This window comes from Ictalurus furcatus, chromosome 24, assembly GCF_023375685.1.
Source record: "Ictalurus furcatus strain D&B chromosome 24, Billie_1.0, whole genome shotgun sequence".
Lineage (NCBI taxonomy): Eukaryota > Metazoa > Chordata > Actinopteri > Siluriformes > Ictaluridae > Ictalurus > Ictalurus furcatus.
The window spans coordinates 1220012-1243025 of NC_071278.1; the positions used below are offsets into that span (position 1 = coordinate 1220012).

Consider the following 23014-nt stretch of genomic DNA (forward strand, 5'->3'; position numbering starts at 1 on the left):
ATGTCTCATTCTTTACATTTTTCCTGCTGTAAATTGAACACACTGTAAATTTCATACTATACTATTTGTCGTACTTGATATTTTTCGAACCATACAGTCCTCATACTGTAAGTGTATACTTTAAATTGATCATTTTGAATTTGAAAAATAAATATATATTTATAATTTTTTAATTTGTTCTATTTAAATTTTTCATGCTATAAATTTACCATACATTAAATTTACACTGTAAAGTTAGAACATTTAAATGTACTATACTGTAAACATATTATACTGTACACCTACACTGCAAAATGATCATACTATGAATTTCTCCTACTTTGAATTGATCTCACTCTGATGGGTCGTTCTGTAAATGTATTATACTTTACATTTCTCATCCTGTAAATCTTCCATAGAATTCACACACCTCCTTCAGAGAAACACGATCTCGACGTGATTTAGTCAAAAAAAAAAAGAAAAAAGAACAGACGTCAAACTGGATATGATCCAAAACCTTTATTTGTTAACTCTCCATTTGTGTCTGTTTGGTGAAATAAGATACGGGTCTTCTGTTCTGTGTTATTTTAAAGTCCAAACATCTATCACTCACTAAATATTAATAATAATAAAAAAAAAGTCAAATAAATAAATGGCAAGCGCTGGCATTAATAATGATAATTTCTCTGGAAGTTATAAAAGCAGCAGCGAGTTTTGTCCTGTATGCGACCGCCTCATAATCATCACATAGCAGATATAGGAAAAAAATATAAGAAGTACTTTTTGTAACTTATGTTTTGACTATACTGTAGTATTATTTCATTACCTCTTTTTTGTTTTGGTTTTTTGTTGTTGTTTTATTGTTTTTTCTTTTTTATTTTTTTATTACAAAAGACAAAAAGCACAATTGTAGGGCATTCACAAAAAACCCAGATGCCAACATGTTAAATTTCTCATCGTAATATCTTCTATACATTATATTACAGTATTAACATTTGTTCTCTTGTGGTTTTTTTTTTCTTCTCTCCATCTACCCATTGGGTAGGATATGTGCATAATATTTTCAAGTTATATATTTATACAGCACAGTACGAATAAACAAAGTCGGACTTGTGAAAAAAGCACCGTAGGAAGTGAGGCACAACGAAGGTGGGGAGGGATTTTTTTGGGGGGTGGTGGGGGGGTGGTGGAGGGGGGGTTGTTCGGGGTTCGGAGTGCAAAGTGAAAAAGGTTCCTATTTCTGCTTTACCACAACTTTTAGGCACCAAATCTGCTCGGAGAAACATGCAACAAACGTCAAAATTATAATCAACACTCGGAGGTTTTAAACTGTGGATGTAACGGTAATACGCGTGAGAAGAAAGAAATGAAGATTAAACATTAAAGGAGAGAAACATGTAAAAATGAAGTACACGTGAACAGCGAGACAATGGAGAGCAGCATTAGCATTTGCGTCAGCAAGAACGTTAGCATTAGCGTAGCAGCAGCAGGACCACACACACACACACACACACACACACACACACACACACAATGAGAATGAGTAACAGCAAGCGAGAGCCGACAGAATCGCACTGAGCGCACTACGACAGCTGTCTTGTGATTTTTTTTTTAAAACACACCCTTTTTCACTTCCCCTTATTCAAAACGCCATCTTAAGTGCTGCATCAGCTCAACTGAACCAGTTTCAAACTCTGACTGACTTGATGCCATTAAAAAAAATTAAGGTGTAGGATGACGCTGATTAAAGTGTAAACAGTTACAAATTTAACTCTTAAAATTTTTCATTTATTAGCTATTTTTTCCCCCAGATTATTTACTCCCAGCTTGGTAGCAATCCTGGCTACTGGTTTTAATTACAAATACATAGTAGTTAGCCAAACATTAGCTATTAGCTTGTTAGCAAACTTAATTAACTACAAGCATGAGAGCGAACATTTACACTGGCTAGTAAGCGAGGACTGTAATTAGCTTAGCTAATGTTGCGAAACTGCTATAGTGTTTGATGAGAAACAGCATTTTAGGCTAAGCATGCTTTCAAGTTGAACAAATGTCACATGACCAGGTTTGTAACTAACCGATTAACTGACTAACGGCCAACTGATTAACAAGCCTTACGATTAGCATGTTAGCTCGGTAGCTAAATAGCCATCACGCTGATTAGAATCTCTACCAAGTACTCGTGTACACGTTCCCGTCAGTGAACGAGGGTGCTTTAAAAACTTTCCTGGAACAATTTAAGGTTAGCGGAACGTTACTTTTGGTTCCCAAAAAGCTGACGTCTTTGAGGAATGTTCTTACAGAACGTTTCTGCAACATTTTTAGTTGTATAAATGGACGCTAACATTCTCGTGATGTTTGTTTTTGTATCACTGGACATCAAACTTTTTTTTTTTTAAGAACATGACAGGAACGTTGTTTTTTCCGTAACTTTACAGTCTAAATTTCTTTAAATGTTTTGAGCAAATTACCGAACGTCACGCTGACACTCGATCTAGGACAAGATGGCCGACATTTACACGTAACAGGAAACAAAACGAAAAGAGATTCTGCCATCAAAGGAATACTTCATAACTAACGAATTTGGCTTTTTTTACGAGCGTTCGTGAGACTACGAACCAGCGGTTCTCAAAGAGGTTCTTAAAAAAAAAAAATAAAAAAAAAACAACAGACAATCAGTGTGTGTAAAGAAAGAAGCGTAGAAGATCAGCTAGCCAATGAGACGTGCTCGACGTTGCGGATGTGCATAAGACTACGTTTCCCATGATTCCTTTGCACTTGGACCATGCTGAAGCGAGCGAGTTTTAAAGTGCTATTTTGAAAGGATGAAAAATGACATTTAATGAGGAAAAATGAACACAATTTAAACAACACCCCCTTTTTTTTTTTTGTTTTTTTGTTTTTTTAAGTGCCATCTTGTGGGTTAGTAGTGGATTTCTTTAGGCTGGATCAGAATTCCCTAGTTTTAAGAAACAAAAGTGAAATGGATAAAATATGCTTAAAAATTAGAATACGGACCAAACAAAAAATAAAATACTAAGTTAGTGCAATGTAGATTTTTTTTTTCTCTGCATTTCGATGATATCACTGAGATTTAAGTAACAATTACACGAATCATGGCACTCAAATTTGGATTTTGATTGGTTAAGAACTTACGATTTTTTTTCGTGCATGAACGTAAAAAAAAAACATAAAACAAAATTGTAAAAAATCCTATATCCTACGCAGTTTCTTGAGCGATCTGCAAAAAAAAAGGTGATTATCTTAAATAAAAGAACGCGTACAAAAAAACAAGAACAGAGAAACTGCCGACAAGCCTGAACATCCACACGAGGCCCACAAGTTTTAGCAAAATAATTCAAATTAAAAAAGTATACAAAAAAGTGATATTCGCTTAAGCTTGGTTCCTTGATTTTCTGGATTACTAAATTGTGCAAGGGAGTGAGTGCTTGGAGGGAAGCCACACCCCCTTTCGCATATTTATGAACAGGGTCCAAAGAGCACAGCCCCTCCCACTCTGTGCTTGTCAGTCAAGTCGGTTTGTCGCGTCTTCCATCCTTCGCCTTCCTCTGATTGGACGGCGGTGCGTTATTGCTGTGCTGGTGCAAGAAACAGGAGGAGGAGGAGGAGGAGGAGGAGGAGGTGGTGAAGTTTGGGTAAGATCGACCAATCACATCACTGTAAGTGGGCGGTGGTCCTTGCCCCTGAAGGCGCGCGTACGAGGCACTCTTGCCAGAGTGTGTGCTGGGCGGCCTGGGCCCGTAAACGTCCATGATGTCGCTATCAAAGACAGTGCGATTGGGCGGAGCTCGCACAGAGGCGCGGCTCAGCTCGAGTTGCTGCTCGGGGTTCCTCAGGGCGAGAGTGCAGGGGCCTTTATAGGGCGGCGGCTCCTCGCCGTCTGACAGGCAGATGGTGGGCGGGAGCTCGATTTGCGTCTGCATTTGCGGGTACGTGGGCTGGAAACGGCTCGACTGCTCCCTCTGGATAAACGAAGGAGGTACGAAGCGATCGAAACTCCGTGGCCCGAACATCACCTGAGAGAAGGAGAGAAAAATAAACAAACATATTCAACACCATTCTTCATCCAACACCACTGAATAGTATTCCAAAATTTACTGGAAATAAATACCAGCGGAACACCAACATTCCAACACCAAACACCAACATTCAACCTCGAATATTAATATTTACACACCAAGATTTATCTTCAAACATCACAGAGACCAAACGTTCATCATGAAACTGCAGTATCCTCCAAACGATAACATTCTCCATTAAACACCGACGTTCCCCATCACACACCGACGTTCTCCATTAAACACCGACGTTCCCCATCACACACCAACGTTCTCCATTAAACACCGACGTTCCCCATCACACACCGACATTCACCAGTAAACACCGACGTTCCCCATCACACACCGACGTTCTCCATTAAACGCCGACGTTCTCCATCACACAACGACGTTCCCCATCAAACACCGACGTTCTCATCACACATCGACGTTCTCCAAGACACACTGACATTCCCAATCACACACCCACATTCACCACCACACACCCACATTCACCATCACACACCCCCACATTCACCATCACACACGCCCCCATTCACCATCACACACGCCCCCATTCACCATCACACACGCCCCCATTCACCATCACACACGCCCACATTCACCATCACACACGCCCACATTCACCACCACACGCCCACATTCACCACCACACGCCCACATTCACCATCACACGCCCACATTCACCATCACACGCCCACATTCACCATCACACATGCCCCCATTCACCATCACACACGCCCACATTCACCATCACACACGCCCCCATTCACCACCACACACGCCCCCATTCACCACCACACACGCCCCCATTCACCACCACACACGCCCACATTCACCACCACACACGCCCACATTCACCACCACACGCCCACATTCACCACCACACGCCCACATTCACCACCACACACGCCCACATTCACCACCACACGCCCACATTCACCATCACACACCCACATTCACCATCACACACCCACATTCACCATCACACACCCACATTCACCATCACACACCAACATTCACCACCACACACCAACATTCACCACCACGTGCCAACTTCCATTATCAAACACCATCATTCTCCATCAAACACCATATCACCACATCAAACAGCATCTTCTTCACACTCCATTAAAAACCAACATTCTCCATCACACACCAGCGTTCTCCAATGAAAATGGCGAACCCAACCCCAACATTTAGCCTCAGATATCTTTACCATCAAATGTATGTCGATGTTCAATTCCAAACACACACCTTCACACACTTACACTGTCAAACACAAACGCTTTATAGCCACAGTGAAAGACCAAACACAAACGTTACACATCACACATCAAACCCAATAATCTCAACCAAAAGCACTCACCAACACACACCAACACACACCACATCAAACTCTAACAAAATAATTCCATTTTGATTTAGATAAAAACTTTCTTTACGTACCTCTGTGGCTCCTTGTTGTGTCACCAGACTGTCTGTGGGCCACGAACATCCGCTCTGAGAGAAACACACACACACACACACACACACACACACACACACACACAGAATGAGACTCTACTGTACTAAACACTTCTACATCTCTACATCTCTCTTTCTTCCCCTTGTTCCATAACCTCCCTCCCTCTCACTCTGTTTCACTCTATGTCACTATGAGCAGTCTAGCAGTGCCTTGCCCCACACACACACACACACACACACACACACACACACACACACACACACACACAGGACTGAAAGCAGGCATGCACATGTTGGAGCTGTGTCAGATATGTCATGCACATCAAACAAAATGTGCAGCCCACACCAACTTCCTGCGCACACACACACACACAGTACAAATATGCAGGAAACACACACCCACATTCATAACTGCGGAGGACAAACACCAGAACGTGAACTCACCCACCCACCAACCCACTCAGCGCACACACACACACACACGCACATACACACACACACTTACTGGCTGCATGGCTCCGCCCCGGCGATGGCGGCTGAAGAACGCCGACAGTCTGTAGTGGTTGAGCAGACAGATGATCACGACCACCATGACGGTCATCACCACAATTATGATTATTATCTGAACAAACTCCAGTTCAGCTGAGAGAGAGAGAGAGAGAGAGAGAGAGAGAGAGAGAGAGAGGTCAAATATTTTCTATTTGATCATCTTTTCACATTTACACAATTTATTAAATACATACATTTAATCCTCATACACATAAACCACACTGAAGAGAGAAGAACATTCTGTACCGTGCTCCTCAATCCTCCCACTAGGGGGCGGTGAAGAGGAACATTCCAAAATCACACCCTATTCACTACAAAGTCCACTACTTTGTAAATTCTGCTGTTTTGTAGTCATGACAGAAGCATACCATTTTAATAACCAGTGGTGCACCCATGATATCCCACAATGCACTGCATCAAGATATAGCTGAAATATTCCAGAGTGCAGAACATTCATAATACACGTGTAGGGAACAGAGAGTAGTGCACTATTTTAGGTTTGAGACATGACCGTCATGCACATACACAGGTAGTGTAGCGTATTAGTGTACATTTTGGAATTCTGGATTGTGATTGGGTCAGAAGGTGTTGATTACTTTTCTATAACAGCAGCTCTGAGAGTAGCGCCGCTGAAATCACAGCTTTATATTAACGAGAGATTCATTTCATTTAGTTTATATTAATGAACTTCAGGAGAGAGGGAATAGAGAGAGGGAATAAAGAGAGAGAATAAAGAGAGAATAAAGAGAGAGAATAAAGAGAGGGATGGTGAAGGAACGATCGTTTATAGCTGCTATAATGTAAGTGAGAACAGGAACTCACTAGTTTGCAGACGTTCCAGGACATTAAATGTAACTTTATACGGATAAAACGTGTAATTTAATTAATACATAAAAACATTTGAATTGTCGGAACATTTCTGCAATATAAGAGGAACAAGACATGTTCATCCACGTGCTGTTATAGGAAATAATCATCTATAGTAATATATATATATATATATATATATATATATATATATATATATATATATATATATATATAGATAGATAGATAGATAGATAGATAGATAGATAGGTAGGTAGGTAGGTAGGTAGGTAGGTAGGTGTATGGATATATGGATAGATAGTCAGAAAGAAAGAGCTAACTCTGGCTGTTTGTGGCCTGAGCCTTTTGCTACTACACTAACAACTGCAGCCTGGATAGCAGTGGCTCGGCTAATTCCACACACAGAACTTTTATTTTTCTTTCCACTTCACTAACATTCAGCAGAACATCCCAGATCATGTACAGAAACATAGAAAGAGCAAAAGAAAGAATGAGAGAAGGAAAGAAAGGAAGAATGAGGTAAAGAAAGAGAAGAGGGCTAGGCTAAGTGTGTCTGTACAAGGGCAAGCTTTTTGCTAACGTGCTAAAAGACAGACAGCGACAGAAAAACCCACGAAAAGAAAGAAAGGAAAGATGGGTCATTGTGTGTGTGTGTTTGGACAGTGTATTATCTTCTTGGCTAAGAGATGCAGAACGGCACACCAGATGAAAAGAAAAAGACAAAGAAAGAAAACAAAACAAAAACATGGCTATGCTAATTTCACATGTTTGTGTCAGAAGCTCTTGCTAATGCGCTAACAAATGCAGAGAATAGCTGCTAGGGTAATTCAGGTCAGCCTTTACACACACTCCTTCAGATCAGACAGTTCAATCTGCTTAGCTTTAGGTCTCACACACACTCACTCACTCACTCACACACACACACACACACACACACACACACACACACACACACACAGTAAGAGTAACACAGCAGCGGTGATCTGTCATCACCCTGAGCGGAGCGCGAGACAGACACGCTGAGAGGTGTTACGTAAGTCTATATAAAGAACTGCGCACTCCTTCACTCACTCTCTCACTTTCCCATTCACTCCTTCCCTCACTCTCTCACTCCTTCATTCATGTTTTCATTCCTTCACTCACTCTCAATCCTACACCCACTCTCTCACTCCTTCACTTTCTTACTCCATCACTCCCTCTCTCACTCCTTCATTCACTCTCTCACTCACACAACTGACCAACACAAACCCTAAACGATGCGTTTCATTTGTTTAACAGTTTTGGGGGAAAAAACCCACGAATATCCTTCACTGTAGAAAGTCGTCCGTCATGTCATGCAAAAATATCGGCGCCCCATATTCGCAGTAAAAGAACAATAATTTTACATCACATATCTGTAAAAAGCTGCTGTTGTTAGAAACTCAGCAAGCACTTTGGATTCGATTATTATCTAATGTTATTCATTTAAAAACTCTTTGATTAGATTGAGATTAGATTGTGAATTCAGGACAGAAGTGATCATTAAAAAGCTTAAACTCTGAACCCAAGAGGTTTTAAAACATCTGTGTCAGACATTACAACCATCTGCGTTCAAAATATTGGCACCCCACCTCTCTTAAGAATGCACAATACTCCATCTTTAACTGAAAATCAGGTCATGTGACTATGTTCTGTTTTCTAATTGGTCAATGTTTAATGCACTGGGGAAAAAGAAAGCAGAAATCACACTTCAATTTAACAAAAAGATTTATCTTTGCAGAAAGACTTTTCCACTCAGTGCAATCTGTGTGTGTGTTTCTTTTTCCAACCTCTGTTTTTGTCTCTATCTATACTTCATCCATTTATTCTCCCATGTCTCTCTCTTTCTCTCGCTCTCTATCCCTCCGTTTCCCCGTTTCTGTCTTTCTCTCGGCTTCTTCCTTGTTTTTCTTTTCTTTTTTTCTGTCCTCTGTAACTGATTTCTTCGTCTCAGTTCCCCTCCCTAAATCCCTCTTTTTATTCTCTTTCTCAGTCGTGCTCTTTATTTCTACCTCTTTGTATTTGTCTCTTTACTTTCCTCTTTTTCCAATCCCTAGTTCTTTCTAGTCCTCCTCTCTTCCCGTCTTCTACCTTGCTCATTTGATCTCTTACCCATTTTATTCTTTCTCTCCTTCCTATTTTCTGTTCTCCCATGTCTCTCCTTTTTCTTCCCTCTTTCTTTCCATTCTTGTTATTCATTTTTATTTCTCTGTATTTGTATCTCTCATGTGCTTTCTCTCATTTTCACCTTTTTCCATTTCCTTCTGTTCCGTTCTCTCGGTTTTCTTCTCTCCCTCTGTTTCTTTTCCACATTGCTTTCTCCTCTCTTCACCCTCATCCTATCCCTCTACCTCACCTTCCTCCTGTTTTCCCCATAAATCTCTCTCTCTCTCTCTCCCCCTCTCCCCCTTCATCTGCCATTTTTTTCTCTCGTTCTTTCTCTCAGAGCCGAAGTGAATCTTTTAATATGGCCATTAAACACAGAGAATCGTCCGTCACGACAAACCCCACGCACAAACATGCTAACCACACACACACCATCATCATGCCCACACACACACCATCATCATGCCCACACACACACACACACACACACACACACACACACACACACACACCGCCCACTCCGGCTTCTCGGGCATGTAGGCCGTACTGGTACTCAGTAGAAAGAAGGAAAAGAAGAAAACGTTTCATTCTGATCCACACATCACAGAGGCATCATGGGGAAAAAATCCACCGCATCATTTCCGGTTCACTCTCTCTCTTGCTTTCCCATTCACTCCTTCACTCTCTCTCTCGATTTCCCATTCACTCCTTCACTCCCTCTCTCGCTTTCTCATTCACTCCTTCACTCTCTCTCACGCTTTCCCATTCACTCCTTCACTCTCTCTCTCGCTTGCTTTCTCATTCACTCCTTCACTCCCTCTCTCGCTTTCTCATTCACTCCTTCACTCTCTCACTTTCCCATTCGCTCCTTCACTCTCTCTCGCGCGTTCCCATTTACTGCTTCATTCAGGTTTTTGCTCCCTCACTCACGCCTTCACTCACTCTCTCATTCCTTCATTCAGGTTTTCACTCCCTCACTCACTCACTCTCTCTCAATCCTACACCCACTCTCTCACGCCTTCACTTTCTTACATTTCATTCTGATCCACACATCACAGAAGCATCATGGGGGGAAAAAAGAACTCCTCTGCATCATTTCCTGTTATATTTAAGCTCCCTTGTTCACTTTCCCCATGTCTCTGCTGCCTCCATAGGGAGCATCGTGCTGCTTGATTAGCTCACATGAACTTCCCAGAATGACGCGTCACAAAATGGCGGGTGTTTATAGGTGTAACCCTGAACTATAAAACATGTCACATTTCACAAAAACTGTTATTAAAACATTTTATTATATTTGAACTGGACTCGCATAACCGACTCCTGCACCTGTACACTGCTTAATACTTTATTATGCTAGCTAATTAGCAAAGCAGCTAGTCAGCTAGTCAGTAAGAGACTGAAGCAGGATAACTAGACAGCATTAGCCATCTTAAGGGCCTGTTTACACCCCTGTCCTTTACTTTAATACACTAGCCAGTTAGCACTGTAGCTAGTCAACAAACCAGCTGGACAACACTACACTAGCGTTGTAGCTAGCTAGTACCAGGAAATCACTTTAACGACATTGTTGTTATTAGCAAGGAGCGTTATTGGCTTTGTTTCATTACTGTGAATGTTGTTTTTTTTTCCTGAGGGAGTTAGCTGTTGAGTTTAAGGTTTATTTCTGTTTAGCTTAACTCCTTAACGCCTCGGTTCTCAGGCTTTTTCATGCGACTTTCAGTAGCTAAGTGCTGCTTAATGTCATGTACTGATGCATCACAGTAAGCTAGCAAAAACCTAGCAAGCACTGTTCTGTACCACAAACAGGAGGTACATAATGAACACACATAACTCTGGAGGTGTTTTATGTCACGTCTCGTCCATGTGTAAAGAAAGAAAACGTCTCTCTCATTCGTTCATTCATTCGTTCTTTCTTTCCATATCATAAATCCATTCGAAATAGTTTCCCTTCACACAAAGCGAGCAAAAACTAACAGGAAATGAATAACGAACATTTAAAATATAACTCTCTGTATGTGTTCTGTGTCACAGCCTCGTCTGTCTCTATGTAAAAGCTTAGAACATTTCTGGATCTTTTCTCTCTCTCTTCCAGGGATTTTTCTCCCCTTCTCTCGCTCTTTCATTTTTTTTTTTTTTTTTTTATAAAAAGGAAAATGGAAAAGAAAACAGCTTGTGGTGAACCCTTTTTCTGGCGTGACAGACATTTTCCATTCACACTCAAGGTGCAGGAGAAACAGAGTGAGAGAAAGAGTGAGAGAGAGTAAGGGAGAGTAAGAGAGAGAGAGAGAGAGAGAGAGAGAGAGAGAGAGAGGGGCAAGTAAACTGAGCAGAACGGAACAAATGAGATCAGATCGCTTAAAGTCAGAGAGAGAGAGAGCGCGAGGGAGAGAGAGCGAGAGAGAGGGAGAGAGAGAGAGAGAGCGAGAGAGAGAGGTAGAATCAGGACGGAGTGCTGGAGGGAAGTAGGGCGCATTAAGCCCTGCTGTAGTGTTCACTACAAGGCAATGTTCTCGCCCTGTTTTCACTCAGGTTGTCTTTTCTTTCTTTCGACTTTAGCGCAATCTAATTTATTCCGAATCTCCTCACTGGAGCGTCTGTGTTTCACCCCCGTCTCAGTCAGACGTGTCTAGACGGCCCGCTTTTCCCCTGAATTATTTAACCTCTGCGTAATTCTGAGGAGGATAAGCCACAGCTCAGACACCACCTGCTCCCAAACTCCCCCTGTCCTCCCACCGCTAACGCTAACCGTATTGTCTTACACGCCTGTCTGTCTCTCCTCCGTCTCATTGTCTTCCTGCCTTCACCGGCGCAGTGAGACAGGTTTTAATGCGCCCTCGTCCACTTCCCCTCCATCGGCATCCATCTTAAGGGTTACGTCACTTCATTAGCAGCACGATCTTACCCAGAATGCACTGTGATTAGAACTATTCTGTCTTTTCTATCCTTTCTTTCTTTCTACATCCCTTCAGTTGGTCCTTTCATTTTTATTTTCTTTCTTTCTACTTTTTTTTAAAAAATCTCTTTATCTATCTTTGTTTTTTTTAAAAAACAACAACTTTTCTTTCTTGTTGTTATCCTGTTCATTCTTTCTTTCAACCGATCATTAATTCTTTCGTTTCTTTTTCTTCCTTTATTAATTTACTGACCGGTCTCTTTCTTTTCCTCTCCGTTTTAGGTTTTCCTCTTTTCTCTCTGCCTTTCTGTTATCTATCTTTATTTTGTCTGCCTTTTTTCTTTCATCTGTCTGCTACATGTTTCTCTTTCTGTCTGTCTTTCTTTTCTTTCTTTCTTTCTGTCAGTTTGTCTTTCTGACTGGTTCCACTGGTTCTCAATTCATCCCTGCTGGAAAAAAACCCCCCAATAGAACCCGTCACAGAAATTCTAACGGTTTCCACTACACATACCATTACAAACCATTAGTAACCATTAAAACCATTACCATGATTGGTCCTTAATGGTATCCACTAGACGTGACATGCCACCAATAGAAGGCAACAGATTACCAGTAGAGACCCACAGGAACCATTAGAGTTTCCATTAAAACCAGTACAATTCCCATTATAACCATTACAAATTCGATGATTCGGTTTCTATTGTTTTTTTTCCAGCAGGGATGTTAGGTTTTAACATAACCGATATCATCCTCCTCTCCCTCAGTCTTTCCTCTCGTCTCTCCTCCTGATGAATCACTCCATCCATCTGTTCCTTCCTTTATATCTCTTCCGCTGACTCATCTTACTCCTGAAACAGGAGTTTATTTCCTGTTAAAAATTAACTCCACTACACCGTGTTCTCTCTGGTGGAAGTGTGTGGGTCTCTCTCTCTCACTCACACACAAACACACACACAGTCAAAATGTGTTTTTATCCAGAAATCATGTGTGACCAGAGTAAATATCGTTACATTTATCGTGTTTCTCAGCTCGGCTGAATCCATGGACGTTAAGTTAGCGCTGGACGCTACATGTAATTACGCTGTAATTTTAGCTGTTCTGAGTGTTTTATTAGTGATTTATCAACACATCTGAGGTAAATGTTGACGTTCTCTATGATTCTGACTCGTTTCCACTCTGGTTGCGTCTTCACATTGTCTGTAAGAAAGGCTTCATAATGAGAGAGACAGCTAGCTAAATTGTTCACCTCGGTCGTTAGCTAGCGTATGCGCTGCTTTGACACAGTTGCCTAGCAACAGTGTTCTCATGCCTGTATCATGTGTTTGATTTCCCCGAGTTCCATTTAAACACAGTATTATTTCAGCACTGCAAACTCGTACTGTTATGGCCTTGTTTTTAATTCCTATGTGGAAAAAGATGGAACACAATCGGAAACAGGAAAGTCGAGGGCTGGAAACAGACGCGAACATTTCCAACGCTGCAGCCGTGCGATATTCCGACTGCTCCATCTTTCTCTCGGTCTTCTGTTGTTCCTTTCCTTTTTTTTGGATTTTTAAAATCTAATTTTCAACCACTAAGGTCATTTTGCCAATTTTCACCCACTAGATTTTCTTTCTTTATTTGTTTGTCTGGCCATCTGTCTTTTCTTCTTCCCTTCTTTCCCTGTCTGTTTCTTTCTCTCTGGTTCCATTTCTTTCTTACTTTCTTTCTTATTATTTTTCTTTCTCTCCGTCTTCCTTCATCCTTTTTATATCCCTGCTGGTCCAACTTTCGTTCTTCCATTCTTTCTTTTTTTCATTTGTCATTCTTTTGTCTGTGTTCTTATGCTATCCATTTATCCGTCTGTCTGTCTGTCAACTATCCTGCTATTTTTCTGCATGTCCTTGTCTTTTTATATCTCTATCTTCTTTCTGACTGTTTCTATCTGTTACTTTCCTCATTCTTTCTTTGTCAGTTTGTTCTTCCGTCACATTGGTCCTTCTGTGTTTTTCTTTCTTTTTTTTCCCTGTACATATTTTTCTTTTTCCTACCCTTTCCTCTGTCTTTTCCACTGTCTATCTCCTATCTGCTTTTTCTTTTTTTCTTTTAGTTCTTCCTGATTGTCTGCCTATCTCTCCTTCTCCTTTCTGCCTTGTTGTTTTTTTTCAGTCCTTCTCTTTATTTCTTTACTCCTCTCTCTCTCTCTCTCTCTCTCTCTCTCTCTCTCTCTCTCTCTTCTCTGTGTCCTGGTTTGAGATCTTGGCATTTATTTCTCCCTCATCCGGTCTATATTTTTCCGTCTTTTGTCTCCTCTCTTCATTTTTGTTTTAGTCTGTTTCTCTCTGTTCGTCTGTCTATCTCTCTCTCTGTCTGTCTGTCTGATTGCTTGCAGCTGCTGTCAGTGAGACAGACAGACAGACAGCTGGAACTGAGCACAATCGGCTCACTGATGAATCTGAATTTCATAATGAGGGTCAGAGTGACACATGACCTTTAACCCCAACCCCCCCCCCACCCCAAAGAAAAATCTACACAACACACACCCACACCTGACAAGTCATGTTTGCAGTGCATTATGGGTAAACTGCTGAGAACAACACTGAGTAGTCTTGTTACAATTGGATTCTGCATGTTCTGGCATTTTTCTTAAAATGGCCGACATTCTGGTGAGATGAACGCTAATGCTAACCAGACGTGAATTTTAGCATTTGGGACGGCGCCAGCGCTACGCTAAACAATGACAGAGACAAAAGATGGCAGTATCCATGACCTTTGAACTCAAGGGAAAATGAAAAGCTGGGGGTTGTTGTCTGGGAGCATGACCTAGCCCATGCATGCCTGATGAATGAGTGTGTGTGTTTATAAGCGTGAGACACACACACACACACACACTCAGTGTGATAACATCATGCGTGGCATGGCAGTGTTGTGTCTGCGGTCTGGCTGCACCATCTTACAACAACAAAAACGACAAAATGGTCTGCATTCCTGAGAAGGAACTGGCACGACAGCACCGCTGCAGGCTAATCTGCGGCCTACGTCCTTCTTCTTTTTCTTTTTTCACTCCATATATCCGACATTCTTCATCCTTCCAACAGAACTTTTACCCAGAAAAATCTGTCCTGACCCCAAAACAACCACAGAACTGATACTGGGAAAAAAAAAACAAAAAAACCCCCACTTTTTTTAAAACAGATTAGCATTATGTTAGCATAAACATCAAGCTAGCAGCTGTGAAGCTGCGTAACACTTGTTCTTGCTAGCGTTATAGCTAGCTTAGATTCCTATTATATTATTACGTGTCCAATTTAAGTCATCCATCACTAATAGCTAGCTAATAGCAAGCTAGCACAAGCAGGACAGCACTGTAACGTTAGCTAGAGAAAGATTAGCCTGCAGATTAGCAGGAGACTCCAGAAATCTGACTGTTACACTTAGCAACACTATTAAAGAAACTATTTCAACCACCATTTCAGTGTCAAAGTCTTCTATGTGTGAACAGGAACAACCGTAGTCAGGTTTTGCTCTGAAATGTATACACACTGAGTAAATATGGGAACAACAGCTAGAAGTGAATAATGAGAATAAAAATAAAAACAAACAAATAAATAAAAGCAGCACGCTAACAACAAAGTTGATTATTTTCTATAACGGCACATTCCAAAGTGTTTTTCCCCTTTTATACCACAGCAAATTTCCAGCAAAGAAGTTTTTTTTTATTTTTATCCTACTACAACAGGGCATACTTTTTATCCCTTTACAGCTACACGTAATGTTGTGGAACATCCATGTTCCTGTTCTCACTTACGTGATAAACAATCTCTCCCTCACCAGACCCTCTCTTTTAAATTACGCAATATAACAACTAGCCGGCTACCTAAACGTTAATGCTAGCCAGCTAACTTGTTGACGTCACCTCTTCAGAGCTAGCCAACGCGTTTAACGTGTAATCCAAACAAGCAGGCGAGTCTGAAATGAATGAACTGATCCAATTCAACTTTAAGCTCCAGGTTTTTTATTTTCTGTTTGTTTACTTGTACGCTAATAACCGACGCAGCTGATTCCCTGACGTTTGAGTTGTTCGATGATGTTCTAATGCTTGTCTTTAAGCGTAATCGTCCATTATGAGAAGAAGGAAGCGTTCAGTCCCTCCAGGATTCCGCCATTTTGCACTCGTAGAAAAGAACCGGAAACTTCAAGGAAGCTCCGCTTCTGACTCATGGAGAGATTGCAGCGGTATAAGAGGAATAAAACACACGGGGACGTGCTGTTATAGGAAAATAACCCGCTTCACGTTGGGCAGTATACCACTACGACCTGTCGTGTTTCATTCTTTACATAACAGTATGGTGTAATGTCGTGAGTGAAACTATTGGCACCCCACAGGAAGCGAACTGAGACTAGCGTGCTCTCACAGCAAAGTAAACCAGACGAGACCTCGAATGCTACAAAATTTGAATGAAAATCATCGTGTCTGCGGACACGAATCAGACCCCTCGACACACACAAAGGCCAGACACGCAACTCGTTCATCATCCGGACCGATCAGGAACGCGCCGCCCGAGACAACAAACACAACGAGACACGCAAAACCCCCAACCAGCTGACGCCGAAAAGCACATATGGTCCCTCAAAAACCTCTAAAAATTCTCAACCCCCTGCTTTCCCACCCCCACCTCACATCATGCCGGGGTATCTGGGGACACCTCGGGTGTATATAGGGGGTGTATGGGATGAGGGTGACTCCGAGGACACACACACACACACACACACACACACACACACACACAAAAGCGAGAACCAGGGCCAATGTCAAGGCTGAGTCTCAGCTGCAGCTGTTAAAAGGCCAAAACTCATCCACTCTCTCACTCATCCCCCAACATGGAGGGGCGGTAGAGGGGTTTATGACCCCTAAAACACCCCCAACGACCCCCCCAACTCCGCCTTCTAGGGGTTGTTAAATTCTCACAACACAAACACAAACGCAACACACACCAAGACCAAGCTGCACTGTTTTAATGGGCACACATTACACTGAGACACCGCCTGAGTAACGCCATTACTAGACTTTACACATGTCATAACTCAAACATTACATTAAATAACAATTCATTTAATTCACATCATACTTCCTTTACTTTACTACTTACTTCCTGTTTAATATCTGGCAGGCTAGTAAGTAACCAAACAAACAAAAACTATTTATTATTATTGTTGTTATTATTATTACATTTTATATTAGGAATAAGTCTACTCAGTGCCTTTAAGGCAACACACACACACACACACACACACACACACACACACACACACACACACACCAGGAGGAGGACTGACAGCTGACCTTGGGCGTGACCTCATCACACTCTCACACACCCACACAGACATACTGAGACCTGACAACCCCCAACACACACACACCCATAAACACAGACACACACACACACACACCCACACCCATAAACACAGACACACACACACACACACCCATAAACACAGACACACACACCCATAAACACAGACACACACACACACACATAAACACAGACACTCCTCCCACACATACAGACAGACATACTGAGAACCTAAAACCCCCAACCCCCGCCGCCCCACACACACACACACACACACACACACACACACACACAGCATCCATGTGCATTAGGTTACAGGTCAGTTTAGGATATTAAACACAGTACTTTATTTAATAACGCCACCGGTTCACTCTGTGGGATTGTCTGCACACGCCAGCGCTATCACTGCACCCGAAAATAAGGACTCTTATAACACAGACGTCTTTTACGCCTCCCGAGTGGGACAGACTCTATCTCTCAAAAAACGCCTACTGTACCTCGGCAGCCTACGTCCCAGATGGACTGTTGGAAAGCAGCGATATCAATATTAAAACTTTTTAAATAACGTTTTATTTCCACATCGCAATGGATCTGCGATGCTGTGTATCGTCCTGCACTTCCGTCTCTTCCCTTCTGTGGTTTTTCCCCCAACCTCTAGTCGACGTCTAGTACGCAGCCCGCGTGATTGGTTCGTTCTCTACGACAGCAGCTCTGACAGTAGTGCCGCTGCACGTCGCAGGTTTATATCAACGCGCTCGTTCTGACGCGTTATCGTTTCTATAGCAACGGCTCGTCCTCTCTGACTCGTACGGTGAAGTTTTCGGCAAGGATTAAAACGCGCCACGGTGTTAAAAGTACGTACGCACGTGCTGTTGTAGGAAATGACTCAACCCCGGGGTGGGAACAGTGACGTCGTCCACGTCATCGCGCCACCACACTGCGCTTTATTTCGTACGTACGGCGTATAAAAGATTCTCTGCAAATACGTTTAAACTGACTGAATTGTTAATGCGCACAACATGGGGTGCCATTATAATGAGTCTTTATTAATCATATATACATTACAGCACAGTGAAATTCTTTTCTTCTCATACCCCAGCTTGTTAAGAAGTTGGGGTGAGAGCTCAGGGTCAGCCATGATACAGCGCCCCCTGGAGCAGAGAGGGTTAAGGGCCTTGCTCAAGGGCCCAACAGTGGCAGCTTGGCAGTGCTGGGGCTTGAAGACCCGCCCTTCTGATCAGTAACCCAGAACCTTAACCACTAACCACCACTGCCCCTCATTTATATACATAGTGAGGAGCTGAATCTCAAAAAGACATAACAGCCACCTATATATGTATATGATGAACACATATAGGGTATAAGTTAATTGTATAAATATACTAACATAATGTTTAATGTATTTTAATTTAACTCTGTTCATATATCAACGGAACCGAATGCTTTAGTTGAAACAGTTTTAATTCTGTGTCTCGGCCCTGAACTCGCCCCGACATCCTGTTTCCCAGCCTGTCCGCCACCACTGCCATGCTGAAAATGGATTATACCAGGCCTCCTTCACAACACTCTGTCTGTGTGTGTGTGTGTGTGTGTGTGTGTGTGTGTGTGTGTGTGTGTGTGTGTGTGCTATCGAGCGAGACCTAACCGAGACGCACTTTAAGCACGTTTCTCCTTCTGTAGAACCTGCTTCTCGAAATACGTCTCTATTAATAGCACACTCCTTTTTTTTTTTTTTTTGTTGCTAGCAGCGAGGCCATTCGGCAGACGGGATTAGCTTTAGCTTTAAGCTAACACCCTGTAGTGAGTAGTGAAGCTCAGTTGATGTTTTCCAGGAACAAAACCCTCATTTCTCACGTGAGCGTCACTGTAAAAGTCTTTTCTACGCCACTTTTAAAGTCACGTGACTCAGTTTTGCGCTGATGTTCTCCAGCAGGAAAGTCCAATCAATTAAATCAATTAGAGTCCATTGAATTCTGACAAAAATCTGGTTTTTTTTTTTTTTTTTTTTTTAAATTAGCAGGAGAAAATTCAAGTGTAATTGAGTGATTTTGGGAACAGTTACTTTTGGGTGCCTCAGTAGTGCACACACTGTCCCCTATCTAGGGCCCGAGTGTGGAGGAGATTAGAGCACTAATCCCAAACTGTTGTTCTTGTATATTATATTATTGCGTTTCTGTGTGTTTGGATTCTATTTATGTGAAATACAATGATTTTTACACGCGTCACGTCACAGCAACACACACAAATACAGACATTACACACACACACACACACACACACACACGTCTAGACACTAGACACTAGATTATGGAAATGAATAAATATTCAGGTTAATTAATGACGATGCTGTTATTCTAAAGTCAGAGTGAATACTGAACCCAAATAAAACAAGGGGGCCGAAATTTATGTCCCTTTTCGATGTAATCCCCGGTGTAACGTTTAACATTTATTTCTGTTCATTTTCCCACAGCGATGCTTTCGTTGGCGCTGATTTTTATCCCAATTTCTTACAAGCATCCGATATTTTTGAGAGAGGCCCGATCCCAAACCCCTCCTCCTTCACTACGGAGGGGCGGAACGCAGCCACGGAGCTGTAGAACGGAACGGCATTTGAGGAAAAATCCACCGAAAATACGCGATCGAATTTCTCTCACCACTCATCCATCTATTTCCCACGGGGAGAAAAGTATTGGCACCCCCGGGCTCTGTTTGTGTTTCGTCCTGTGAGGAAGAATTTCGTGGTTTTAATAACGCGCTTTAATAATCCGCTGCGCTCTCGCTGCTTTTCCTACATTACTGACGAAAAAAATAAATAAATAGCGAAAAAAACCTATTTATTCACACTAGCTTTAGCTAGGCACGTTACTCTTACGCTGATTTTACATTATTTTCATTACTGTAGTTTATTCCATTTTTTTTTTTACACATTTTAATATGTGTATTTTATATATTTCACGGCTTTATATTTTATTTTATTATTATTTGCTATTTTACTTTTATTTCTTTTCTTTTTTTTCTGCACACTGTAAAGCATTTAGAGTTGCATTTTAAATGCAGGAAATCAGCTCTATAAATAACACTGCCCTGGTGCAACACCAGTCTGAGACCTTCATCACTACATACTGCACTATTTTGGTTTTTAGTTTAGTTTTTTTTAAAGGCGTAAAAGCAGTGAATAATAATAATAATAATAATAATAATAATAATAATAATAATAATAAAAGATAAGCGTAAGGAGATTAAATGAAATAAAATGAAAAAATAAATACCAAAAACAAGGTGCTCAGGAAAATCCTTAGGAACGCTAAAGACCTAAACCGGAAGTACTAATTAAGGACTAATTAAGATTGGAACTTCCGGTAAGTAATGTTAGACCGAAATGTGTGTGCGCGCGTGCGTTAAGGCATATTTCTCTCTCTCTCTCACACACACACACACACACAGAGCTTTTACTGCATTCTGATTTCATTCTTTTTTTTTTGTCACAAATCTCCAAGAAGCGAAGAAAAGCAAAAGCGCGTGCAAGTTTTACACCCCCGTGTTAACAACACCCCTACACACACAGGCGCGCGCGCACACGCACAACACCAGCCCTGCATCTGCATGTCAGCAATAATAATAATAATAATAATAATAATAATAATAATAATAATGAGAGAAAACAGCGAGGTGATTACGTTTTTGGTTAAAAGAGATATTAATTACGCCCACAGACAAACTGGAACCGGAGGCGCGAGGCCAAAAATAACACCCGTGATAACACCGCGGCCGGTAAACCGGATCGATTCCGCGGCTCGCGACTGTCTGCCTGCTCCCAAACCCACCACGACGACGACGACGACGACGACGATGATGATGATGAAATAATAATAGCACCAGAAATGAGTAGACTTACATCTCTCCATTCCCCGCGGCTGCTGGGACGCGCTGCAGTCGCACGAGCGAGTGGCATTGGTGGAGTTGGTGGTGGTGTCGGTGGAGCTCGCGCTGCCGGTGCCCGGGACCGTTCGGTGGTGGCGCATGAAGAGGAGGGAGGGAGAGAGAGAGAGAGAGGGAGGGAGAGAGAGAGAGAGGTGGGGGGGGTCCTTTAAAGTCCGAGAGGGAGCCCGGTCTCCGTTCTGTCTCGCGCGTTAATCACGCCATCCTGGAGAAGAAGAAAAAAAAACGACCAAAATTGTTTTTTTTTATATATCTATATAATAATAACGACGAAGCCGCAACAGCAGCAGCTCGCGCGCGGAACGGACGGCGCGGTACAGTTACCGAAACCATCCGCGCGCAGCCAGAAAGGAAAAGGTTCGCTCTCTCTCTGTGTGTGTGTGTGTGTGTGTGTGTCTGTGTGCGCGTGACTCCTCCTCCAAAAGGAGGGGCAGAATGTGAGCCAGACAGGAGGAGGAGGGAGGGAGAGCGCGCGCAGACGGATAGAGAGAGACAGACAGAGAGGGAGGGAGGGAGGGAGGAAGGGAGAGAGGGAGGGAGGGGTCAGGTCTAGACAGGGAGAGTGTGTACGGAGCATAGAATTACACACACACACACACACGCACTTAGTAGAGTGGCTGGAGTCTCGCCGCTGAGTGTCTGGAGTTTAGAGTTACAGCAGAGCTGCACATCATCAGCAATACTGATAATAAAAATACTACTACTACTAGTAATAATAATAGAATCATGGATAATTAGGCCTTCACACACACACACACACACACACACACACACACACACAATCTCCCCTTGTGGCAACCCCCCACCTTTTAACAAACTGTCACCCATCTCTAAATAGCCTCTGTGTGAGAGTGTGTGTGTGTGCATGTGTGTGTGTGTGTGTGTGTGTGTGTGTGAGTGTGTGTGTGTGTGTAAGAGAGTTGTATTAGACTGAGATGTTTTTCTGAGATGTTTCACCAAGTTATCTGACTTGCCATAGCGTTCCTGTCAGCTTGAACCAGTCTGGTCATTTTCCTCTCTCATCGAGCGCGCGTGCAGAATCGTCGCCCGCTGGATGTTTGGAAATCTCGGGCGATCAGCAGTTTCTGACCTGTCATGAAGTCCAAGGAACTCAAGACTTTCAAGACTTTCATGATCAGTTTGTGTTGAGAGTTAGATAGATCTGGGCAAAAAAAGAACTATATATAAAACCATTTCTTAAGCTTTGAATGTTTCCAGGAGAACATTGGGCTCCATCACTGTGAAACGTTAGATGTTTGGAACCACCAGAACCACCGGGCTAGAAGCGCCTTGATCAGGGAGGTGACCAAGAACCCAGAACTTGATGGAAAAACAAGCGTCTCAGAAGTACTCCATCAATCAGGCCTTTATGGTAGAATGAATGGACGGAAGCCGCTCTTGAGTGAACGGCACATGACAGGCGATGAAAGGATTTTAACAGCATGAGGAAAAAGATTCTCTGGTCGGATGACTCTGTTGGCTAAAGTCTAAGCGCTACATCTTGTGGAACTTGTGAAACTGCTCATCATGGTGGTGGAGGCATCATGCTATGGAGGAGCTTCTCAGAAGCAGGGGTGAGGAGACTGGTCAAAATGGAGGGAAGGATGAATGCAGGCAAACACAGAGAGGTCCATGAAGAAACTGTGCTCCAAAGTGTACAAGACCTCAGACCGGGGTGAAGGTCCGCCTTTCAGCGCCACAACGACCCGAAGCGTACGGCCAAGACAACGCCGGAGTCGCTTCAGGACAAATCTCCGAACGTCTCTGAGTGACCCGGTCCAAGACCAGAACCCTGTAGGACATCCGTGGAGAGAACTGAAGAT

The 23014-nt window shown here is 42.4% G+C and overlaps 1 protein-coding gene across 1 annotated transcript; it reads right to left on the minus strand.

Moving 5' to 3' along the window:
• Positions 1-483: 483 nt before the first annotated feature.
• ldlrad4a (low density lipoprotein receptor class A domain containing 4a) lies at positions 484-21231 on the minus strand. Its single transcript, XM_053612906.1, has 4 exons — positions 21148-21231; positions 6031-6167; positions 5508-5561; positions 484-4016 (listed from the first exon to the last, which is right to left on the minus strand). The coding sequence occupies exons 1-4, from the start codon at positions 21155-21157 to the stop codon at positions 3510-3512; spliced, it is 708 nt and encodes a 235-aa protein (XP_053468881.1). The 5' UTR covers positions 21158-21231; the 3' UTR covers positions 484-3509.
• Between the last annotated feature and the right edge of the window lie 1783 nt (positions 21232-23014).

What these genes read in the sequence shown, in the direction of transcription:
- ldlrad4a (XM_053612906.1), bottom strand. An exon ending in GGGGCGGAGCCATGCAGCCA is followed by an intron (nt 5,562 to 6,030) that starts GTAAGTGTGTGT and finishes TGTTTCTCTCAG; the next exon opens with AGCGGATGTTCGTGGCCCAC. An exon ending in CACAACAAGGAGCCACAGAG is followed by an intron (nt 4,017 to 5,507) that starts GTACGTAAAGAA and finishes TCCTTCTCTCAG; the next exon opens with GTGATGTTCGGGCCACGGAG.